Source organism: Ambystoma mexicanum, chromosome 10 (assembly GCF_040938575.1).
Source record: "Ambystoma mexicanum isolate Mex_15411 chromosome 10, UKY_AmexF1_1, whole genome shotgun sequence".
NCBI classification, from domain to species: domain Eukaryota; kingdom Metazoa; phylum Chordata; class Amphibia; order Caudata; family Ambystomatidae; genus Ambystoma; species Ambystoma mexicanum.
In genome coordinates, this window is record NC_090932.1 from 1670752383 (window position 1) to 1670775293 (window position 22911).

At 49.8% G+C, this 22911-nt stretch overlaps 1 protein-coding gene across 2 annotated transcripts in view; it reads right to left on the bottom strand.

Moving 5' to 3' along the window:
• ADGRD1 (adhesion G protein-coupled receptor D1) overlaps positions 1-22911 on the bottom strand; it is a 1635406-nt gene that overhangs the window by 1505669 nt on the left and 106826 nt on the right. The window contains exons 3-4 of one of the 2 annotated variants that reach the window (XM_069620079.1): positions 21705-21815; positions 2761-2856 (exon numbers count right to left, since the gene is read on the bottom strand). In XM_069620079.1, coding sequence (XP_069476180.1) covers positions 2761-2856; positions 21705-21815 — 207 coding nt within the window. The remainder of the gene's footprint in view (positions 1-2760; positions 2857-21704; positions 21816-22911) is intronic. The other variant, XM_069620080.1, reaches the window with a different exon arrangement.

Here is a 22911-nt window from a genome sequence, read left to right on the forward strand (position 1 = left end):
CAGGTGTTCCTGAGGTCCACCTTAGCTGCTTGCTAAAATGACGAGGTCTTGTAATGTGGGGCTGCAGCTGGGATGGCTGTGGTCTGAGTGGCAGGGCTCAGCATCAGCGCTCGGGTGTTTCCTGAGGTCCACCATAGCTGCTTGCTAAGCTGACGAGGTCTTGTAATGTGTGGCTACAGCTGGGATGGCTGTGGTCTGAGTGGTAGGGCTCAGCACCAGTGCTCAGGTGTTCTTGAGGTCCACCTTAGCTGCTTGCTAAAATGACGAGGTCTTGTAATGTGTGGCTACAGCTGGGATGGCTGTGGACTGAGTGGCAGGGCTCAGCACCAGTGCTCAGGTGTTTCCTGAGGTCCACCTTAGCTGCTTGCTAAGATGACGAGGTCTTATAACGTGGGGCTACAGCTGGGATGGCTGTGGTCTGAGTGGCAGGGCTCAGCACCAGTGCTCAGGTGTTCCTGAGGTCCACCTTAGCTGCTTGCTAAGAGGACGAGGTCTTGTAATGTGGGGCTGCAGCTGGGATGGCTGTGGTCTGAGTGGCAGGGCTCAGCACCAGTGCTCAGGTGTTCCTGAGGTCCACCTTAGCTGCTTGCTAAGAGGACGAGGTCTTGTAATGTGTGGCTGCAGCTGGGGTGGCTGTGGTCTGAGTGGCAGGGCTCAGCACCAGTGCTCAGGTGTTTCTGAGGTCCACCTTAGCTGCTTGCTAAGATGACGAGGTCTTGTCCTGTGTGGCTACAGCTGGGATGGCTGTGGTTTGAGTGGCAGGGCTCAGCGCCAGTGCTCAGGTGTTTCCTGTGGTGCACATTAGCTGCTTGGTAAGATGATGAGGTCTTGTCCTGTGTGGCTGCAGCTGTGATGGCTGTGGTCTGAGTGGCAGGGCTCAGCACCAGTTCTCAGGTGTTTCCTGAGGTCCACATTAGCTGCTTGTTAAGATGACGAGGTCTTGTAATGTGGGGCTACAGCTGGGATGGCTGTGGTCTGAGTGGTAGGGCTCAGCACCAGTGCTCAGGTGTTCCTGAGGTCAACCTTAGCTGCTTGCTAAGAGGACGAGGTCTTGTAATGTGTGGCTACAGCTGGGATGGCTGTGGTCTGAGTGGTAGGGCTCAGCACCAGTGCTCAGGTGTTTCCTGAGGTCCACCTTAGCTGCTTGCTAAGCTGACGAGGTCTTGTAATGTGGGGCTGCAGCTGGGATGGCAGTGGTCTGAGTGGTAGGGCTCAGCACCAGTGATCAGGTGTTTCCTGGAGTCCACCTTAGCTGCTTGCTAGGCTGATGAGGTCTTGTAATGTGGGGCTGCAGCTGGGATGGCTGTGGTCTGAGTGGCAGGGCTCAGCACCAGTGATCAGGTGTTCCTGAGGTCCACCTTAGCTGCTTGCTAAAATGACTAGGTCTTGTAATGTGGGTCTGCAGCTGGGATGGCTGTGGTCTTTGTGGCAGGCCTCAGCACCAGTGCTCAGGTGTTTCCTGAGGTGCACATTAGCTGCTTGGTAAGCTGACGAGGTCTTGTCCTGTGTGGCTACAGCTGGGATGGCTGTGGTCTGAGTGGTAGGCCTCAGCACCAGTGCTGAGGTGTTTCCTGAGGTCCACCTTAGCTGCTTGGTAAGCTAACGAGGTCTTGTACTGTGTGGCTACAGCTGGGATGGCTGTGGTCTGAGTGGTAGGGCTCAGCACCAGTGCGCAGGTGTTTCCTGAGGTCCACCTTAGCTGCTTGCTAAACTGACGAGGTCTTGTCCTGTGTGGCTGTAGCTCTGATAGCTGTGGTCTGAGTGGTAGGGCTCAGCACCAGTGCTCAGGTGTTTCCTGAGGTCCACCTTAGCTGCTTGCTAAGATGACGAGGTCTTGTAATGTGTGGCTACAGCTGGGGTGGCTGTGGTCTGAGTGGTAGGGCTCAGCACCAGTGCGCGGGTGTTTCCTGAGGTCCACCTTAGCTGCTTGCTAAGCTGACGAGGTCTTGTCCTGTGTGGCTGTGGCTCTGATAGCTGTGGTCTGAGTGGTAGGGCGCGGCCGTGCTTGGCTCTAGTGAGTCTCCTGCTTCAGTTTGAGGAAGTTCTAGGCAGGACATTCTAAACATGGATGGCAAGTCTGGCAAGTCTGGCTGTGGAAGCAGCAGCGTATCCTTCACTGGTCAGCAGAGCCCGCTGAAGGCAGAAGATAGAGCAGGGAATGGGCCCCCGACACCTCTCAAGCATGCAATAAACAAAGCACACATGTCAATATAACATAAGCACTCAGAAGTCACACCAGGGGAGGCCTCTGCTTTGAGGCCGAGTCATGCATGGACACAGTAAAAACACATCATACGTACAGGCCTGTGGAGAACGCACCATGGACACAATGTGAACATATCCCAAGTACGTTTTGTCGACAACACCAAATGGTAACATTGTGAACATATCAAGGGTACATTCCTGGGGACAACACATCAGGGACACAGAATGAACATATAATGGTATGTTCCTGGGGACAGCATGTCATTGTCATAATATGAACATATAAATGGTAGGTTCCGAGGGGACAACACACTATGGTCACAGAATGAACATATGATGGATATGTTTCTGGGGACAACATACCCTGGTCAGAGCATGAACATATACATGTGACATTCCTGGAGACAATGTGCTATCGACACAGTATAAACATATCACGGGTACGTTCCTGGGGACAATGTGCCATGGTCACAGTATATATATATATCACAGGTATGTTCCTGGGGTCATTGCATAACGGTCACAGTATGCACAGAACATGGGTACGTTGCTCACCTACGGTTGCGGAGAAGTTAGAGTAGGCGGAGTCATTGGAATGTACAGAGGTAGAGTTATGGGAGGGGAGCACAGTGAGGTTGTGGATTCTGAGAGCTGATGGAACAAAAAAAATGACAATGAATGAACAAACAACAACGACAACACAAAAGAGCGGGACATATCTCTCGACGTGAAGACCGCGACATGAAGGGAAGCTGAGACACGTGCACCCACAATCCCAGCAGTGAAACTTGCTCCGCCATAAACTGTGGTGAGCTCCATGCAGGTCCCACTCAGCTTTTAATGGGAGCTGGTTCAGACCCACCAGGGACACTTGGAGTCAATCAAAGTGCCATGTACACGCTACGCGGAACCTTCGCGGTCCCTGAAAGGACTGCCATCCTAGCAAGATGGATCCTTTAACCATCCATGCCGTGCCTCTCCCATCTACCCTCTTAATCTATCTCTCTCCCATCTACCCTAATAATCAGCTTCCCCTTCCAAGAACTCTAATTATCTGCCTCTCCCCATCTTCCCTAATAATCTCCCTCTCCTCCCATTTTCCCTAATAATCTCCCTCTCCTCCCATCTTCCCTAATAATCTGCCTCTCCTCCCATCTTCCCTAATAATCTCCCACTCCTCCCATTTTCCCTAATAATCTCCTTCTCCTCCCATCTTCCCTAATAATCTGCCTCTCCTTCCATCTACCCAATCTGTCTCTCCTCCCAAAACGTGTTTTGGTTTAACCTCTTCGAGTATATACTGTTAAAAGTCTCAGTTAAGGACGTCTTTTACAGTGGTGCATCAGGAAAATAAAAGAAAAACTCAACTCCTAAAGGAGGTGAGTTGATTACCTATAAAAATGTGAATTAAAGATGACACCCGATGAAGAGTTTGTAACTTGACGGGTTGGGCCACACCTATAAATACATATATGTTTTTGAATTGCTATTGCTCCTGAGTATATATTGTTTATATTTTATTTTCTATGTGTCATTATAGATAAACGTGTTATTTTCAATAATAAAATCTTCCAGAACATTCTTAATCAGACATTGATTGGTTTGTTCTTTGGCCATTGGAAAGTATGCCGGGGACTGGAGTTCCCTTATTTGGGCACTTTATTTCTTTGATCGTTATTTTCAGTCCCTGTGTCGGGGCTGACTTCTCTTTGATCCTTATTTTCAGTACCTGTATCAGGACCGACTTCTCTTTCTTTGGTCATTATTTTCAGTCTTTGTGCCAGGGCTGACTTCTCTTTCTTTGATCATTATTTTCACTCCCTATGTCAGGACGGACTTCTCTTTCTTTGATCATTATTTTCACTCCCTGTGTCGGGGCTGACTTCTTTTTCTTTGATCATTATTTTCACTCCCTGTGTCGGGGCTGACTTCTCTTTCTTTGATCATAATTTTCAGTCTCTGTGTCGGGGCTGAATTCTCTTTCTTTGATCATTATTTTCAGTCCCTGTGTCGGGGCTGACTTCTCTTTCTTTGATCATTATTTTCACTCCCTATATTAGGGCTGAATTCTCTTTCTTTGATCACTATTTTCACTCCATGTGTTGGGGCTGACTTCTCTTTCTTTGATCATTATTTTCAGTCCCTGTGTCGGGGCTGACTTCTCTTTCTTTAATCATTATTTTTACTCAGTATGTCAGGGCTGACTTCTCTTTCTTTGATCATTATTTTCACTCCCAGTGTCAGGACTGACTTCTGTTTCTTTGATCACTATTTTCACTCCATGTGTTGGGGCTGACTTCTCTTTCTTTGCTAATTATTTTCAGTCCATGTGTCAGGACTGACTTCTCTTTCTTTGATCATTATTTCCAGTCCCTGTGGACGGGCTGACTTCTCACCCCCTGTGTCAGGACGGACTTCTCTTCCCCGCACCTTACGTTGTAATACTACATTCTATACGATCTTTTTCAGAAAATGTTGTCAGTTTCATTACCCAGTTATAACACGGAGTGCATTGCATGGCATCTCCTTTTACCAAATTGCCATGTACAGAAGCACTGATGTGAAAAGTACCCCTTCACGAAATACAGAGATCGGTACGCTAGACACCCCGCGTAGCCCGCAAAACATTGCAATTATTGTCATCGCTACAGGTTAAGAGATGAAAGAGACCAGGATTTAACCCATTTGTGGTCTTCACTGCAGCGGGTAGCAGCTGTGATGACGGGTTAAGGGGCCACACTGGTTAGAATGAGGGCACCATGGATGGGGCGAATGGACTACATGTAGTCCCTTCTGCCTCTCCATGGCAGTCATTAAAAAGATAGAAAACGAAGAAAATGGCCGCCATGGAATGGGGTTTCTATCTTTTTAACCTCACCGGGCACTAATAATCACGATGTGTGAGAAGATTCTCGAAAAGGCCAAGATCATTTTAAAATCAAGTAATTGTGTGTTTGTGCGCGCGCGTGCTCACGCATGGTCAAATACCAAGCCTCATGTGTACTACATGGATACACATTTGAGACCTGGATCAGCGTTGCTGTGTTTAGAAGTGGTGGAATTTAATTCTGAATTTGCGGTTCCACGGCCTCACTAAGGTATACCAACTTGATGGGAATGTCTTTGCCAAAATGTCGGGTTTTAGGGTCCGATTTCCACAGAAGAATACCACTCTCATTGGCCCCTCTTTTTTTTTGGGGGGGGGGGCGGGGGAGGGCAGATTTTGAGTAATGAGAATTGTTCTTGTTTTCCATAATTGATTTTGATTTGAAGCGCCCTTCCCATGGCGAACGGCTGATTGCTACAGCAGTCTTCCAGGCTCTGCAGAAGTCTCCCTGCCAAACCTGGCTCCCCTGGCCCCCCTCCCCCACCACCCACTGTCTGCAGTTTCAGTCGAGAGATATGCCCGCTTGCAAATGCAACATTAACAGATGAATGAAACATGCTAAGATCACAGCATTTGTGGAATGGCGGACATCATGGAAACAATAACATGGAGAGAGGAGACTGGCAACACAACAGGACTCCCGCAGCAAAAAGTGCACAACTCGACAATCCACGAAGTGTTATTCCAGGCATAAGTGCTGCCGTGCGACTGGAATACAGTGGGATTGAGACATGTGTAAATTACACCTGTTTACACACGCGTGATTTATGAGTGCATAGTTTCACTTGTTCTACACTTTACATATTGGCCCTCATTACGACCCTTGCGGAAAGTGACTGACCGGACCGCCACAGCGTAAATAGCGTTTCCGCCATTGCACGATGGAGCAAAGTGCGGCCCATTCCGACCCATCGGGCACGAGCACCACGCCATGGCGGAAGTGCAAAGTCCGCGATGGCGGAAATGACCCCAAAACGGCCCACACCGCCGCCGTACGGCGCCCTAGGTGCAATACCGCCACCCATCATAGCGGACACCGCAGTGAGCGCCAACCGGAAAGTACGGCGACCGTAAATATACGGAAACGGAAGTAAAAACATGGGCCCGGAACGGGAAACAACACCCCGTACACCTATAAAACCACAAAATAGACACAACCACTAAAAACACCACCCTGAGACACATCCCAACCCGTCATCCACCCTAGTGAAACCAAGAAAAATGGGAAAAGTAGCGAAGAAAGCGTGCGACCGCAAGCGGCAGGTCCACTTCTCCCGTGAGGAACTCACCGTACTCACAGAGACCCTCCAGGAGAATGCCGCCGCCGTCTTCTCCACGCAAATGACCAGGACGGCACTTGCGAACAAGAAGGCCATATGGGCCCTGGTGGCACAGCGGGTAAGTGCGGTGGGGACCGCACCCCGCAACCCACAGCAATGCAGGAAGCGGTGGGACGACCTGCGGATACGCGTCCGTAGCATACTTTCTGCCAACCGCAACATTGCCACAGCCACCGGGGGAGGGTCGGAATCACCCATCAAGTTGACCCCCTGGGAAGAAATCTGTGCCTCCACCATTGGAATGGAGAGCATAGAGGGAGTCGGAGGGATGGAGAAAGGAGTGCAGACATCCGGAGAATCAGGTAGGTGGCCCAAATAAAACCATGCCAAATCCACAATGTCCAATCATGTGACTCACATGTGTCCACATAGCGCAACAGCAACACATGGCCAGGAGAACGTCCACACACATTGGCCTGATAGAGCACTTTAAAACCACAATAAATACATAAATAATTAAAAACCCCAAAAACACCCACTACACGTGCAGCAGGCACACCCTAACTGCAGGCTGCCAAACAACTGCACCCTCACTCCACACACAAATGAAAGCACCTCCAAGGCCCCGACCCAAATCACCCTCAGGTACCACCCCAATGCATGTGATACATTGCCATTCCAATTCCCACAGACCCATTAATAACGCTCGCCCTCCTTTACTCCACCACAGGGTCCGATCCAAACGACGAGCTCCAGGACACCCCTACCAGCACACCTGCAAAGAGGGCCAAGACCGACGGCCAAAGACCCTCCACCTCAGCTGCACGCATCAAGACACGGCAGCAGCACATATCAAGTGGCAGCACACAGGAGGGAACATCAACAGGCACCCCAGCAGCCAGCATGCCCACAACAGCACCACCACAGGTCCCCCCAATGGATGCCACAGAAGGTACTGCCTCTGGTGGCAGCAGCACCATAGGTGACACCCCATTAATGGCAGCATGCTCCGACACAGAAGACGGGGATGTCGAAGTCAGATCCATCCATGACCTGTCCCAATCCCCCTGTCTGTTCCATCCCGTACACCATGAGGATACCACGCAGGGGCACCCACAAGACGACGACTGGCCATCCCCCACAAGCCCTGTGGCAGGGCAACATGAGGCGAACAGCCCCTCTGTGACACCACCGCAAATGGCCATGGCCCAGCAGAGGCAACAGTCCCTCGACCAGTTAATCGTGCAACAGCAGCAACTGGCCACGCTCCTCAAGGACCATGCCGATGGATGTGGGGGCACTAAGGCAGACATAGAAACATCAACTGAGACACTTAGGGCACAAATGGAGAGTAGCACCGAGAGCCTGAGAGTCCAAATGGAGAGTAGCACCGAGAGCCTGAGAGTCCAAATGGAGAGTAGCACCGAGAGCCTGAGAGTCCAAATGGAGAGAAGCACCGAGAGCCTGAGGGGGGAACTGCATGCGACGTCCAAAGACGTATGTGCCGAACTTGCCGCAGTGCGCCGTGTGCTCACTGAGCTCTCACAAACCCTTAGGGACATGCATGGACGTGAGCAGGCAGAGACATCATCCGTTGCAAGTTCCGTCCAGGGCAGCCCCCAACGTAGATCTGGGAGGAACCTGCGCTCCACAGGCAGGGGTGCCCCTGATACCCGCAGAGGGGGCTTGCAATAGCGACTGCCCACTGACAATGAGCATCTTTGGACACTGGTGTTCGGGGGGGAGGTGGGAGGGTGGAGGGGGTGTGTTGGGCTCACTTGGGTGGCGGGTCGATAGGGTGTTCCACATGATATCACATATGCCATAAACAATGCACGATCAAACAATGAGATGTGTGGACAATGATCTTTGTGTACTAGGCCATCATAGGCGTACAGTCCATATTGTGCATGTACCAGACACACACAGTGCCACGAGTCCCGTGTCCATGTATCAGCCACCAGGCGTGAGTGCTAGAAGCATGCATCTATGAGATGCTGACGAATTTCACGGCCCTCCTGTGCCTCGCAGACTCCTTGAGGTGCTGCCACATCCCCACCCTCATCATGACCATCTTCAGGTGCTTGCAATTCTGCGTCAGGGGGCATGGGCACATTTCTACGTACGCACATGTTGTGGAGCATGACACATGCCATCACCATCTTTGCAACCTTCTCATGGCGGTACAGGAGTGCCCCGCCAGACCTGCTGAGGCACCGGAAACGAGTCTTCAGTAGGCCGAATGCCTGTTCAATGACTACACGGGTACGTGAGTGGGCATGGTTGTAGTCCTCCTCATGCTGGTCCCGTGGGTTCCGGACTGGTGTGAGGAGCCATCTCTTCAGTGGATATCCGGCATCACCTGTATGTGGACGATAAACGAATTATGTGGAATGCCATTGCTACGTACGCACCCCCCCCCTTCCTGCCAGGTCATTGCCGCATCACATACCCCACATCATCATGCATGAAATGAGACTCACCGAGTAGCCAGGATCTGTTCCCTGCGTGTCGCTCCATGTAGCGTGGTATTGTAGAGTTCCTCAAGACCATAGAATCATGGGTTGATCCAGGGAATCGGGCACAACAATGTGTAATGATCCTGTTGGAGTCACACACCATTTGTACATTCAGTGAATGAAATTGTTTTCGGTTGCGGTACTGGGCCTCCATGGCATGTGGGACGACCAATTCCACATGGGTGCAGTCGATGGCACCAATGCAACCCGGTATGCCGGCAAGTGCATGGAATCCCACTTTTGTGTTGGTAATTTCCTGCTCCGAGCGTGGTAGAGAGATGTAGTCGTCTGCGTGCTGCAGGAGGGCATCGAGCACTTGCAATAGTGTCCGTGAGAACAGTGGCTGAGAAATGCCATGCAACTGTCCGACTGTGTGCTGGTAGGTGCCTGTGGCCAGGAAGTGGAGTACAGACACCACCTTCAGTAGGGGTGGGATGGCGGTTGGGCTATCTATCATGCTGACAAGGTCAGCCTGTGTCATGTCCACAATGGCGGCTATGGTGTCCCGGTCCAAACGGTAGAGGGTGTGGATCTGCTCATCAGTGAGGTTGAACGGATGTGCTCGGAGGCGTGGGATTGCGGGCTGCCTGCGTGGTGGTAGTGGCTGTGCTGACGGCCCTTGCTGGCCCTGCCTTGGCCTCCTCCTCCTCCTGCGTCTCCTCCGTGCGGCCGGTTGTAGTTGGTGTTCGTCTTCTTCTTGGAGTTGGAGTACTTGCAGTGCTATCAGGTCCCCCAGGGCCAACATCGCGAGTCCTGCCGGTAGCATTTCGGAGTGGGTGTGGTTGTGGGAGGAGACTGGGTGTGCAATTTATGTGTTTTCAGGCTGTATGGCCTCCACCTGTGGTGATTCATTCCACCTGTGCAAGCTGCTCTCCCCTTTGGGCGAGCACGTCCCGCACACAACGCTGCAATTCGAGGAATGGCATCTTGCTATTACAATCATGTATTAGTACCCGATGGCCGTGTAACATTGGTTGATATGTTCATTCGGCTATGGTCCCATTGTTTCACATGCATTCTTTGCAGTCGCGAACAGACTTGTGAAGGGTCAGTGGAACGTAGTACTCGAGTAACGGTGGACCCTCATGCATCACTGTACCGAGGTTCACCGACGGGCGGGGCCTCCCATTTGTGAGTGAAGGCAGTTGCCATTTTCACACACAGCCGCACTAGATGGATTAATTTGTGATTTCAAGCGGCCACAGATGCCTTTTCGACGTGATGTTGCAAATGAGGAATTCGAAGGGCGGCGCTTTCGGTCTTCAGCTAGCGGCGAGGAGATGCCCACAGGTCTGACTGCAAATATAACGTTCTATTGTTCAGTGTCCTTGGGACAGGGGCCATGGCGAGGATGCAATGATTGATATGAATAGTTTAGGATGCGCAATAGCGAAGTGGATGATGAGGCCGGACGTTCCCAAATACATGTTACTTCACAACACTGGAATTACGGGCTGGGGCACAGTGGATTTTGCAGGCTGCATAACGCACAGACTCAATGGAATTCTCACATGTTATGTGAGTATGGAAACAGGCGTTATCATTACGGGATGAGGGAATGATGAATGGATGCATGGGCAGATGATTTGATACAGTGTTTGCCATGTACAGGGCTTCTTGGAATCTGTCCGCCTCCCCTGCGCTATGTGATGCAGGGCTGCCATAGTGGGACCATCGTCTATCTGGCCTTGTTGAGCCCTCCCTGTCTCGACGCGCCTTCAGACACTTGTGTCCATGCACGTTACCAATCCCATCTGATGGATTCTGTTTTCACAGACGCATGCACAGGTACACTCGTTTGTGATGGTGTTTTCACCTCGATATGGATAGTTATGAGTCGCAAGTGGTTTTGGGGTGGTGATGATCCTTTGGAGTGGGCTAGCATGCATATGGCTGTGGATCTAGTGTGATCATTGAAGTGAGTTGTTCGAATGTAGTTCTGATGGCCATTCTTTTCTTTTTCTTTTCTTTTGGTTGACAGGTATCTCCTCCCCTTTTGCCACTGCCATCTGTATGCCACTCCTGCAGATGGGTTTTACTCCCGACACCTGCTGCTTCGTGTTAATCAGTGGAGCAGCATTACGATCTTATGGGACGATCGCCAATGGGCCACATGCCCTTACGCAGTACTAGTGGCTCAGAGCAACATTTCGGCCGTTCAGCTGGACTAGTGCCTCCCTATTGGGACGGCCCTGCGGTTCTAGGCGCTTCCATGTTGCCTTTTCGTACGAGAATGTAGCCCCTGTGTACCATGAAGGAACAGGGCGTCACACAAGAAGTAGCTGGTCATTTATTGCGGATGCAGCCCACAATGGTGAAATGTGTTTTGGAGTTCATGGCCTAATGGCTGTATGGGCTTGGTGAATTTGTTGTGCATTAAATTTCTATTCTGATATGGGCCGTGTAGCGTTCTTCTTTGCAAGTGATGTGGCATATTCCTATTTGGGGAGCGATGTATTGTGAGGAGATCTGCATTGGGTTCCAGCTTCGGAGTATAGTTGCGTGGTACTGTGCTGGACGCGTTTGCCAACGAAGCCCAGTGAGGTCAGGGGTGAGGGCTGCCAATATGACTGTTTGGATGATGTCATGCTCAGGGGCGGGGGATTAGGTTTTGTGTAACAGATGCCGGTCAGCCAGGTGGATTGGTGGAATGATGTGATTATCGGAATATTGCTGGTCAAAGGTGCCTGTGTTTGCGTGCGTTTCTTGGTGGGAGACTGGGGTCATGTCCATTGGTATAGCTTCTGTATTCGTGCCATCTGTGCCCTGCAGCTCCCATTGGCCCCTCTTGTGATTCTTTTGTTCGTTGGCATGCATGGGTGACTTGTACATTTCACTGGTTGCATTGTGACTTCGTTGCACCTACGGGGAGTTGTACTATGTGGCCAGGGAGCGGTGTACAGGCACTCAGTGGGGCCGTTTACGGTTGATTCGCGATGCCGTACTTCTCACCATGGCGGAATGGTACTTTCCGCCGTGCTTGATGGCGTTAAGTACATGTCCGCTAGGGTCGGAATTCGCGTACCCTTGCGCCATGGTGCTAATTACGGTTTGGCATGGCGCGCGCGCGCGTACTTGGTGCAGTTAGCGTTGGCGTTCACTATGGTGTCGCTAATGGCATCGTACTTTACGGTGACGGGTCATAGTCACACCGAGCGCTATTCGATGGCGGTATTGCATTTCCGCCATCGTTTTTCGATTTCCGCCAGGGTCGTAATGAGGGCCATTGTGTGTTGTACACATTGTGAAGAGTGTGCACACGTGTGACTACACTTTCAGGGGTGTGCGCCTATTCTTCCATAATACCAACAAATAATGGCGTAATTTACGACATGTGCCAATTACACATGCGTTAGTACATGGCATGACTATTAGGCATAGAGTAAATTACACGTGTAGTTTGTTGAAATAACCCCAGATAATGTAAAAGGGGGAAACTGCATCTTCTGCCGTCACCCCTATAAATGTGCAATACACGGGGAGCAGCGAAAGTGACGTCACCCATAGCCCATGGAATGTTGCGAAGGCATGGATACACAAACACGGGTGTATTACAAGTAGAGACATGTGGAACAAACAGAGAGTGTGTGACAGCAAACAAACAGGTGTACATTATGAAAACAATCAAAGTGTGTCGGGGTGAGGGAGAGGCAGGCATAAACCAGGGAAGGAAGGAAAGGAAGGAAAGGAAGGAAGGAAGGAAGGAAGGAAGGAAGGAAGGAAGGAAGGAAGGAAGGAAGGAAGGAAGGAAGGAAGGAAGGAAGGAAGGAAGGAAGGAAGGAAGGAAGGAAGGAAGGAAGGAAGGAAGGAAGGAAGGAAGGAAGGAAGGAAGGAAGGAAGGAAGGAAGGAAGGAAGGAAGGAAGGAAGGAAGGAAGGAAGGAAGGAAGGAAGGAAGGAAGGAAGGAAGGAAGGAAGGAAGGAAGGAAGGAAGGAAGGAAGAAAGGAAGGAAGGAAGGAAGGAAGGAAGGAAGGAAGGAAGGAAGGAAGGAAGGAAGGAAGGAAGGAAGGAAGGAAGGAAGGAAGGAAGGAAGGAAGGAAGGAAGGAAGGAAGGAAGGAAGGAAGGAAGGAAGGAAGGAAGGAAGGAAGGAAGGAAGGAAGGAAGGAAGGAAGGAAGAGTCTAAAAAAATCGTGTTCCCTTTTTTCTCCTCGGTTTCCAGGAACAACTGTCATCGTATTTCCCAAAGGCTTTTGTACATCCAAACATCCCGATACGTTGCTGTTCTTGGGAGTCACTGGCTCGACTGCCACATTTCTCCTGTTCAACGAATACATTATACGCGTTTTTTTGTCTAAAAAAAGGATACGCCAATTTGTCTCCGAGTTACTGGCCTTGCAGTGTCTGTTCTGCACATCATCGCTGACAACAGAAGGGACTTTGAAATGTGAACGTCGCCGCACCCCCGAGACATCTTTCTGGCACCATCCTCGTCTGCGTAGGTGTGCAGTGCCAAGGGTGCAGGAAGGTGCCAGAGGTGGGAAGGGGTGCCGGAGGTGGGAAAGGGTGCCAGAGATTAGAAAAGATACAAGAACCGTGAAGGGGTGGAAGGTCTTGTGGAGGCAGAAGAATTTAGGCGAGAGTCTGTGAGCTGAGGAAGGGTGCTAGAGCTAAGGAGAGATGCTGGGGTTTAGGAAGGCTGCCAGAGGTTGGGAAGGCTGCCAGAAGTTGGGAAGGCTGCCAGATATTAGGAACGCTGATCAGAGCTATGCAGAAGTGCAATGTTTTCAGAGGAGGAGAAAGAGTTTAGAAGAGGGTATGAGAGATTAGGAAGGGTGCTAGAGCTAAGGAGAGATGTTGGAGTTAAGGAAGGCTGCCAGAGGTTGGGAAGGCTGCCAGATATTAGGAACGCTGATCAGAGCTATGCAGAAGTGCAATGTTTTCAGAGGAGGAGAAAGAGTTTAGAAGAGGGTATGAGAGATTAGGAAGGGTGCTAGAGCTAAGGAGAGATGCTGGGGTTTAGGAAGGCTGCCAGAGGTTGGGAAGGCTGCCAGATGTTAGGAACGCTGATCAGAGCTATGCAGAAGTGCAATGTTTTCAGAGGAGGAGAAAGAGTTTAGAAGAGGGTATGAGAGATTAGGATGGGTGCTAGAGCTAAGGAGAGATGTTGGAGTTAAGGAAGGCTGCCAGAGGTTGGGAAGGCTGCCAGATATTAGGAACGCTGATCAGAGCTATGCAGAAGTGAAATGTTTTCAGAGGAGGAGAAAGAGTTTAGAAGAGGGTATGAGAGATTAGGAAGGGTGCTAGAGCTAAGGAGAGATGTTGGAGTTAAGGAAGGCTGCCAGAGGTTGGGAAGGCTGCCAGATATTAGGAACGCTGATCAGAGCTATGCAGGAGTGAAATGTTTTCAGAGGAGGAGAAAGAGTTTAGAAGAGGGTATGAGAGATTAGGAAGGGTGCTAGAGCTAAGGAGAGAGGCTGGGGTTTAGGAAGGCTGCCAGAGGTTGGGAAGGCTGCCAGATGTTAGGAACGCTGATCAGAGCTATGCAGGGGTGCAATGTTTTCAGAGGAGGAGAAAGAGTTTAGAAGAGGGTATGAGAGATTAGGAAGGGTGCTAGAGCTAAGGAAAGATGCTGGGGTTTAGGAAGGCTGCCAGAGGTTGGGAAGGCTGCCAGATATTAGGAACGCTGATCAGAGTTATGCAGGGGTGCAATGTTTTCAGAGGAGGAGAAAGAGTTTAGAAGAGGGTATGAGAGTTTAGGAAGGGTGCTAGAGCTAAGGAGAGATGCTGGGGTTTAGGAAGGCTGCCAGAGGTTGGGAAGGCTGCCAGATATTAGGAACGCTGATCAGAGCTATGCAGAAGTGCAATGTTTTCAGAGGAGGAGCAAGAGTTTAGAAGAGGGTATGAGAGATTAGGAAGGGTGCTAGAGCTAAGGAGAGATGCTGGGGTTTAGGAAGGCTGCCAGAGGTTGGGAAGGCTGCCAGATATTAGGAACGCTGATCAGAGCTATGCAGAAGTGCAATGTTTTCAGAGGAGGAGAAAGAGTTTAGAAGAGGGTATGAGAGATTAGGAAGGGTGCTAGAGCTAAGGAGAGATGCTGGGGTTTAGGAAGGCTGCCAGAGGTTGGGAAGGCTGCCAGATATTAGGAACGCTGATCAGAGCTATGCAGAAGTGCAATGTTTTCAGAGGAGGAGGAAGAGTTTAGAAGAGGGTATGAGGGATTAGGAAGGGTGCTAGAGCTAAGGAGAGATGCTGGGGATTAGGAAGGCTGCCAGAGGTTGGGAAGGCTGCCAGATATTAGGAAAGCTGATCAGAGCTATGCAGGGGTGCAATGTCTTCAGAGGAGGAGGAAGAGTTTAGGAGAAGGTATGAGAGATTAGCAAGGGTGCTAGAGCTAAGGAGAGATGCTGGGGTTTAGGAAGGCTGCCAGAGGTTGGGAAGGCTGCCAGATATTAGGAACGCTGATCAGAGCTATGCAAAAGTGCAATGTTTTCAGAGGAGGAGAAAGAGTTTAGAAGAGGGTATGAGAGATTAGGAAGGGTGCTAGAGCTAAGGAGAGATGCTGGGGTTTAGGAAGGCTGCCAGAGGTTGGGAAGGCTGCCAGATATTAGGAACGCTGATCAGAGCTATGCAGAAGTGCAATGTTTTCAGAGGAGGAGAAAGAGTTTAGAAGAGGGTATGTGAGATTAGGAAGGGTGCTAGAGCTAAGGAGAGATGCTGGGGATTAGGAAGGCTGCCAGAGGTTGGGAAGGCTGCCAGATACTAGGAACGCTGATCAGAGCTATGCAGAAGTGCAATGTTTTCAGAGGAGGAGAAAGAGTTTAGAAGAGGGTATGAGAGATTAGGAAGGGTGCTAGAGCTAAGGAGAGATGCTGGGGTTTAGGAAGGCTGCCAGAGGTTGGGAAGGCTGCCAGATGTTAGGAACGCTGATCAGAGCTATGCAGAAGTGCAATGTTTTCAGAGGAGGAGAAAGAGTTTAGAAGAGGGTATGAGAGATTAGGAAGGGTGTTAGAGCTAAGGAGAGATGCTGGGGTTTAGGAAGGGTGCCAGAGCTTCGGAAGGCTGCCAGATATTAGGAACGCTGATCAGAGCTATGCAGAAGTGCAATGTTTTCAGAGGAGGAGAAAGAGTTTAGAAGAGGGTATGAGAGATTAGGAAGGGTGCTAGAGCTAAGGAGAGATGTTGGAGTTAAGGAAGGCTGCCAGAGGTTGGGAAGGCTGCCAGATGTTAGGAACGCTGATCAGAGCTATGAAGAAGTGCAATGTTTTCAGAGGAGGAGAAAGAGTTTAGAAGAGGGTATGAGAGATTAGGAAGGGTGCTAGAGCTAAGGAGAGATGTTGGAGTTAAGGAAGGCTGCCAGAGGTTGGGAAGGCTGCCAGATATTAGGAACGCTGATCAGTGCTATGCAGAAGTGCAATGTTTTCAGAGGAGGAGAAAGAGTTTAGAAGAGGGTATGAGAGATTAGGAAGGGTGCTAGAGCTAAGGAGAGATGCTGGGGTTTAGGAAGGCTGCCAGAGGTTGGGAAGGCTGCCAGATGTTAGGAACGCTGATCAGAGCTATGCAGAAGTGCAATGTTTTCAGAGGAGGAGAAAGAGTTTAGAAGAGGGTATGAGAGATTAGGAAGGGTGTTAGAGATAAGGAGAGATGCTGGGGTTTAGGAAGGCTGCCAGAGGTTGGGAAGGCTGCCAGATATTAGGAACGCTGATCAGAGCTATGCAGGAGTGAAATGTTTTCAGAGGAGGAGAAAGAGTTTAGAAGAGGGTATGAGAGATTAGGAAGGGTTCTAGAGCTAAGGAGAGATGCTGGGGTTTAGGAAGGCTGCCAGAGGTTGGGAAGGCTGCCAGATATTAGGAACGCTGATCAGAGCTATGCAGAAGTGCAATGTTTTCAGAGGAGGAGAAAGAGTTTAGAAGAGGGTATGAGAGATTAGGAAGGGTGCTAGAGCTAAGGAGAGATGCTCGGGTTTAGGAAGGCTGCCAGAGGTTGGGAAGGCTGCCAGATATTAGGAACGCTGATCAGAGCTATGCAGAAGTGCAATGTTTTCAGAGGAGGAAAAAGAGTTTAGAAGAGGGTATGAGAGATTAGGAAGGGTGCTAGAGCTAAGGAGAGATGCTGGGGTTTAGGAAGGCTGCCAGAGGTTGGGAAGGCTGCCAGATATTAGGAACGCTGATCAGAGCTATGCAGAAGTGCAATGTTTTCAGAGGAGGAGAAAGAGTTTAGAAGAGGGTATGAGAGATTAGGAAGGGTGCTAGAGCTAAGGAGAGATGCTGAGGTTTAGGAAGGCTGCCAGAGGTTGGGAAGGCTGCCAGATATTAGGAACGCTGATCAGAGCTATGCAGAAGTGCAATGTTTTCAGAGGAGGAGAAAGAGTTTAGAAGAGGGTATGAGAGATTAGGAAGGGTGCTAGAGCTAAGGAGAGATGCTGGGGTTTAGGAAGGCTGCCAGAGGTTGGAAGGCTGCCAGATGTTGGGAACGCTGATCAGAGCTATGCAGAAGTGCAATGTTTTCAGAGGAGGAGAAAGAGTTTAGAAGAGGGTATGAGAGATTAGGAAGGGTGCTAGAGCTAAGGAGAGATGTTGGAGTTAAGGAAGGCTGCCAGATGTTTGGAAGGCTGCCAGATATTAGGAACGCTGATCAGAGCTATGCAGAAGTGCAATGTTTTCAGAGGGGGAAAAAGAGTTTAGAAGAGGGTATGAGAGATTAGGAAGGGTGCTAGAGCTAAGGAGAAATTCTGGGGTTTAGGAAGGCTGCCAGAGGTTGGGAAGGCTGCCAGATATTAGGAACGCTGATCAGAGCTATGCAGAAGTGCAATGTTTTCAGAGGAGGAGAAAGAGTTTAGAAGAGGGTATGAGAGATTAGGAAGGGTGCTAGAGCTAAGGAGAGATGCTCGGGTTTAGGAAGGCTGCCAGAGGTTGGGAAGGCTGCCAGATATTAGGAACGCTGATCAGAGCTATGCAGAAGTGCAATGTTTTCAGAGGAGGAGAAAGAGTCTAGAAGAGGGTATGAGAGATTAGGAAGGGTGCTAGAGCTAAGGAGAGATGCTGGGGTTTAGGAAGGCTGCCAGAGGTTGGGAAGGCTGCCAGATATTAGGAACGCTGATCAGAGCTATGCAGAAGTGCAATGTTTTCAGAGGGGGAGAAAGAGTTTAGAAGAGGGTATGAGAGATTAGGAAGGGTGCTAGAGCTAAGGAGAGATGCTGGGGTTTAGGAAGGCTGCCAGAGGTTGGGAAGGCTGCCAGATGTTAGGAATGCTGATCAGAGCTATGCAGAAGTGCAATGTTTTCAGAGGAGGAGAAAGAGTTTAGAAGAGGGTATGAGAGATTAGGAAGGGTGCTAGAGCTAAGGAGAGATGTTGGAGTTAAGGAAGGCTGCCAGAGGTTGGGAAGGCTGCTTGATATTAGGAACGCTGATCAGAGCTATGCAGGAGTGAAATGTTTTCAGAGGAGGAGAAAGAGTTTAGAAGAGGGTATGAGAGATTAGGAAGGGTGCTAGAGCTAAGGAGAGATGCTGGGGTTTAGGAAGGCTGCCAGAGGTTGGGAAGGCTGCGAGATGTTAGGAACGCTGATCAGAGCTATGCTGGAGTGAAATGTTTTCAGAGGAGGAGAAAGAGTTTAGAAGAGGGTATGAGAGATTAGGAAGGGATCTAGAGCTAAGGAAAGATGCTGGGGTTTAGGAAGGCTGCCAGAGGTTGGGAAGGCTGCCAGATATTAGGAACGCTGATCAGAGCTATGCAGAAGTGCAATGTTTTCAGAGGAGGAGAAAGAGTTTAGAAGAGGGTATGAGAGATTAGGAAGGGTGCTAGAGCTAAGGAGAGATGCTCGGGTTTAGGAAGGCTGCCAAAGGTTGGGAAGGCTGCCAGATATTAGGAACGCTGATCAGAGCTATGCAGAAGTGCAATGTTTTCAGAGGAGGAGAAAGAGTTTAGAAGAGGGTATGAGAGATTAGGAAGGGTGCTAGAGCTAAGGAGAGATGCTGGGGTTTAGGAAGGCTGCCAGAGGTTGGGAAGACTGCCAGATGTTAGGAACGCTTTTCAGAGCTATGCAGAAGTGCAATGTTTTCAGAGGAGGAGAAAGAGTTTAGAAGAGGGTATGAGAGATTAGGAAGGGTGCTAGAGCTAAGGAGAGATGTTGGAGTTAAGGAAGGCTGTCAGAGGTTGGGAAGGCTGCCAGATATTAGGAACGCTGATCAGAGCTATGCAGGAGTGAAATGTTTTCAGAGGAGGAGAAAGAGTTTAGAAGAGGGTATGAGAGATTAGGAAGGGTGCTAGAGCTAAGGAGAGATGCTGGAGTTTAGGAAGGCTGCCAGAGGTTGGGAAGGCTGCCAGATATTAGGAACGCTGATCAGAGCTATGCAGAAGTGCAATGTTTTCAGAGGAGGAGAAAGAGTTTAGAAGAGGGTATGAGAGATTAGGAAGGCTTCTAGAGCTAAGGAGAGATGTTGGAGTTAAGGAAGGCTGCCAAAGGTTGGGAAGGCTGCCAGATATTAGGAAAGCTGATCAGTGCTATGCAGGAGTGAAATGTTTTCAGAAGAGGAGGAAGAGTTTAGAAGAGGGTATGAGAGATTAGGAAGGGTTCTAGAGCTAAGGGGAGATGTTGGAGTTAAGGAAGGCTGCGAGAGGTTGGGAAGGCTGCCAGATATTAGGAAAGCTGATCAGAGCTAGGGGTGCAATGTCTTCAGAGGAGGAGGAAGAGGGTATGAGAGATTAGGAAGGGTGCTAGAGCCAAAGAGAGATGTTGGAGTTAAGAAAGGCTGCCTGAGGTTGGGAAGGCTGCCAGAAATTAGGAACGCTGATCAGTGCTATGCACGAGTGCAAGATCTTGTGGGTGAAGAAGAATTTAGGAGAGGGTCTGTGAGTTTCGGAAGCATGCTTGAGCTAAGGCAAGATGTTGGAGTTTAGGCAGGCTGCCAGAAGTTGGGAAGGCTGCCAGATATTAGGAAAGCTGATCAGAGCTATGCAGAAGTGCAATGTTTTCAGAGGAGGAGAAAGAGTTTAGAAGCGGGTATGAGAGATTAGGAAGGGTGCTAGAGCTAAGGAGAGATGTTGGAGTTAAGGAAGGCTGCCAGAGGTTAGGTAGGCTGCCAGAAATTAGGAACGCTGATCAGTGCTATGCACGAGTGCAAGATCTTGTGGGTGAAGAAGAATTTAGGAGAGGGTCTGTGAGTTTCGGAAGCATGCTTGAGCTAAGGCAAGATGTTGGAGTTTAGGCAGGCTGCCAGAAGTTGGGAAGGCTGCCAGATATTAGGAAAGCTGATCAGAGCTATGCAGAAGTGCAATGTTTTCAGAGGAGGAGAAAGAGTTTAGAAGCGGGTATGAGAGATTAGGAAGGGTGCTAGAGCTAAGGAGAGATGTTGGAGTTAAGGAAGGCTGCCAGAGGTTAGGTAGGCTGCCAGATATTAGGAAAGCTGGTCAGTGCTATGCAGGAGTGAAGTGTTTTCAGAGGAGGAGGAAGAGTTTAGAAGAGGGTATGAGAGATTCGGAAGGGTGCTAGAGCTAAAGAGAGATGTTGGAGTTAAGAAAGGCTGCCTGAGGTTGGGAAGGCTGCCAGATATTAGGAAAGCTGATCAGAGCTATGCAGGGGTGCAATGTCTTCAGAGGAGGAGGAAGAGTTTAGAAGAGGGTATGAGAGATTTGGAAGGGTGCTAGAGCTAAGGAGAGATGGCGGAGTTAAGGAAGGCTGCCAGAGGTTGGGAAGTCTGCCAGATATTAGGAAAGCTGATCAGAGCTATGCAGGGGTGCAATGTCTCCAGAGGGGGAGGAAGAGATTTGAAAAGGGTATGAGAGATTAGGAAGGGTGCTAGAGCTAAGGAGAGATACTGGTGTTAAGGAAGGCTGCCAGAGGTTGAGAAAGACACCAGACGGAGGTTGGGTTCAAGGTTTTGAGAGGATGAGGAAAGGTTTAGGAGATGGTATACAAGAGTTTAGGAAGTGTGCAAGATCTAACGAGAGATGCTGGAGTTTAGCAAGCCTGCCAGAGTCTGGGATGGGTGCCAGACATTAGGAACAATATCAGTGCTAGGTAGGGATGCAGGGCCTTCAGAGAACGAATAAGTGCTTACTAAGGGGTGCAAGAGCTTAGGATGGGTGCTAGAGTTTAGGAGAGTTGCTGGAGTTTAGGAAGGATGCCAGAGATTGGGAGGGATGTACTCATTTTGGAAGGCTGACAGAGGTGAGTTTTGTCACAGTTTAGGAAGGGTGCCAGAAGTTGGAAACGGCGCAAGAGATTAGTGGGGTGTCAGAGCTGGGAAGGGGTACCAGTCCACACTAAGTGTGCCAAAAGTTGGGATTGGTGCCAGAGGTTAACAGAAAGTGTCAGAGCTAAGGAGAGATGCTGGGGTTTATGGAGGTTGCTAGAGGTTTTAAGGGGGAACTAACCTAGAGAGCTGAGGGGCTGGTAGAGATAGAAATAGTGCCATAGCTAGGAATATGCACAAGCTCTTTTGAGATCGGAAAGCATTTAGAAGTGGGTAGCAGAGCTTAGAAAAGCTGCCAGTAGTTAGGAAGGGTGCAACGCTTAGGGGAGGGTGGCAGAGGCTGGGAGTGGTGGCAGTGGTTAGGAGGGGTGCCAGAGGTTACGAAGTGTATCAGAGGTTGGGCTGCGTGCCCAGTTTAGGAGAGGGAGTTAGAACTAAAGAGGAATGCTGGAGTTTATGAAGGCTGCCAGAGGTTGGGAGGGGAACACCTACGCAGGATGACAGAAGTTGGAGGAGTAAGACACCTCGGGTAGGGAGGGTGGCAGAGATTGGGAGGGAGTGCCAGTGCTGTAGAAGTCTGCCACAGGGTGGAAGGAGGTCTGACGCTTTGACCCCCTGCTTAGGTGTACGGTGCTAGAGCTGGGCGCCGCTGGCTCCCAGTGCCCCTCCCTCTAGCTACACATACTTCTGGCACTGCCCTTGCCTTGACCTGCTCTGTCCGAGTCCCGGATCTCCTGGATGCCGTCCACCACGCCCAGAGGCCAGTAATGGGAAGCCGAGGTCAGGACCTGGAACCCTAGGAGCAAAAAGAGAAGAGGTCACTTATCAGGTCAGGGCATTTACACTGGGTTAACACAGAGTGGTGATATGCATACACCAAAAGATGTCATATCACTGTAACACAGCCTGTGTATATTGTTAATGCACACACATTTTTTCACATGTTGACAGGTAATTGCTTGGTCCCTGCATTTCTGAACTGGTGCATGGCTCCAGAATGCACTTTCAGACATGCACACAGAAGGAAATGTCTAGGGTGCATGTTAGAGGGAACAAAGAAAGTGTTTTTGGAGACAACCAGGGCACACCCCGGCTAGCCCCAGCCTACTTAAAGCCCTGCACTTCCCTCGCATCACCTAACGCTTAAGCCTTGAGAAAGCACCACTGAAGGTAAAAAACATGTGTTGGCAAAGTGGGCTGGGCTACGGCCCCTTGGACATCGTGCATGCAGTGGATGGGGTGCAGAATAACTCTGACACCAAATAAAGGAACCAACTCAGGAAGATGGCAAAGGTTGCTGTTTTAATATCAATTATCTAAAACAGGGAGTTACAATGGACACCAACGGACGTTCGCTCGAGCTCTCAGTTCATTTCACATAAAAACAACCTTTTATTGAATTGAATTGATTGTTTATTTATATAGCTCCGATACACGATGTGTTTCATAGCACTTCAAGGAGGGAGGAAACATGGGAAAAATGCAGTTACATTCTTACAAGTCCTTGAAACAATAAAGAATGTGAAAAATCACTATCATAATCAGCCTAGTGACGTTTCAGATTGTGCAAGTGCAAGGAACAATGAAGGCGAAGAGGGGGAGGGAAAAAAAGGAGACAAAACCAGCAGTAACATTACTATGCCTGATGACAATTGATGTAGTGCATGAGTAAACAAGAGGATGGTGGGGGGAAGGTGGGGTGTGGAGTGAGGGAGAAGGAGAGGAACAAAACAAGCAACTGTCATAATAAGTCAAGACGGATTAGACAGGTACTGGGGAGGGGGGAGGGGGGAGGAGAGGTCAAGGAGGGAAGGGGGAGACAGACAAGCTGTTATCAAAGGTCACAGGACAAATGATAAGAGTAAGTGCTAGTGGACATAAAAGATGTGGGT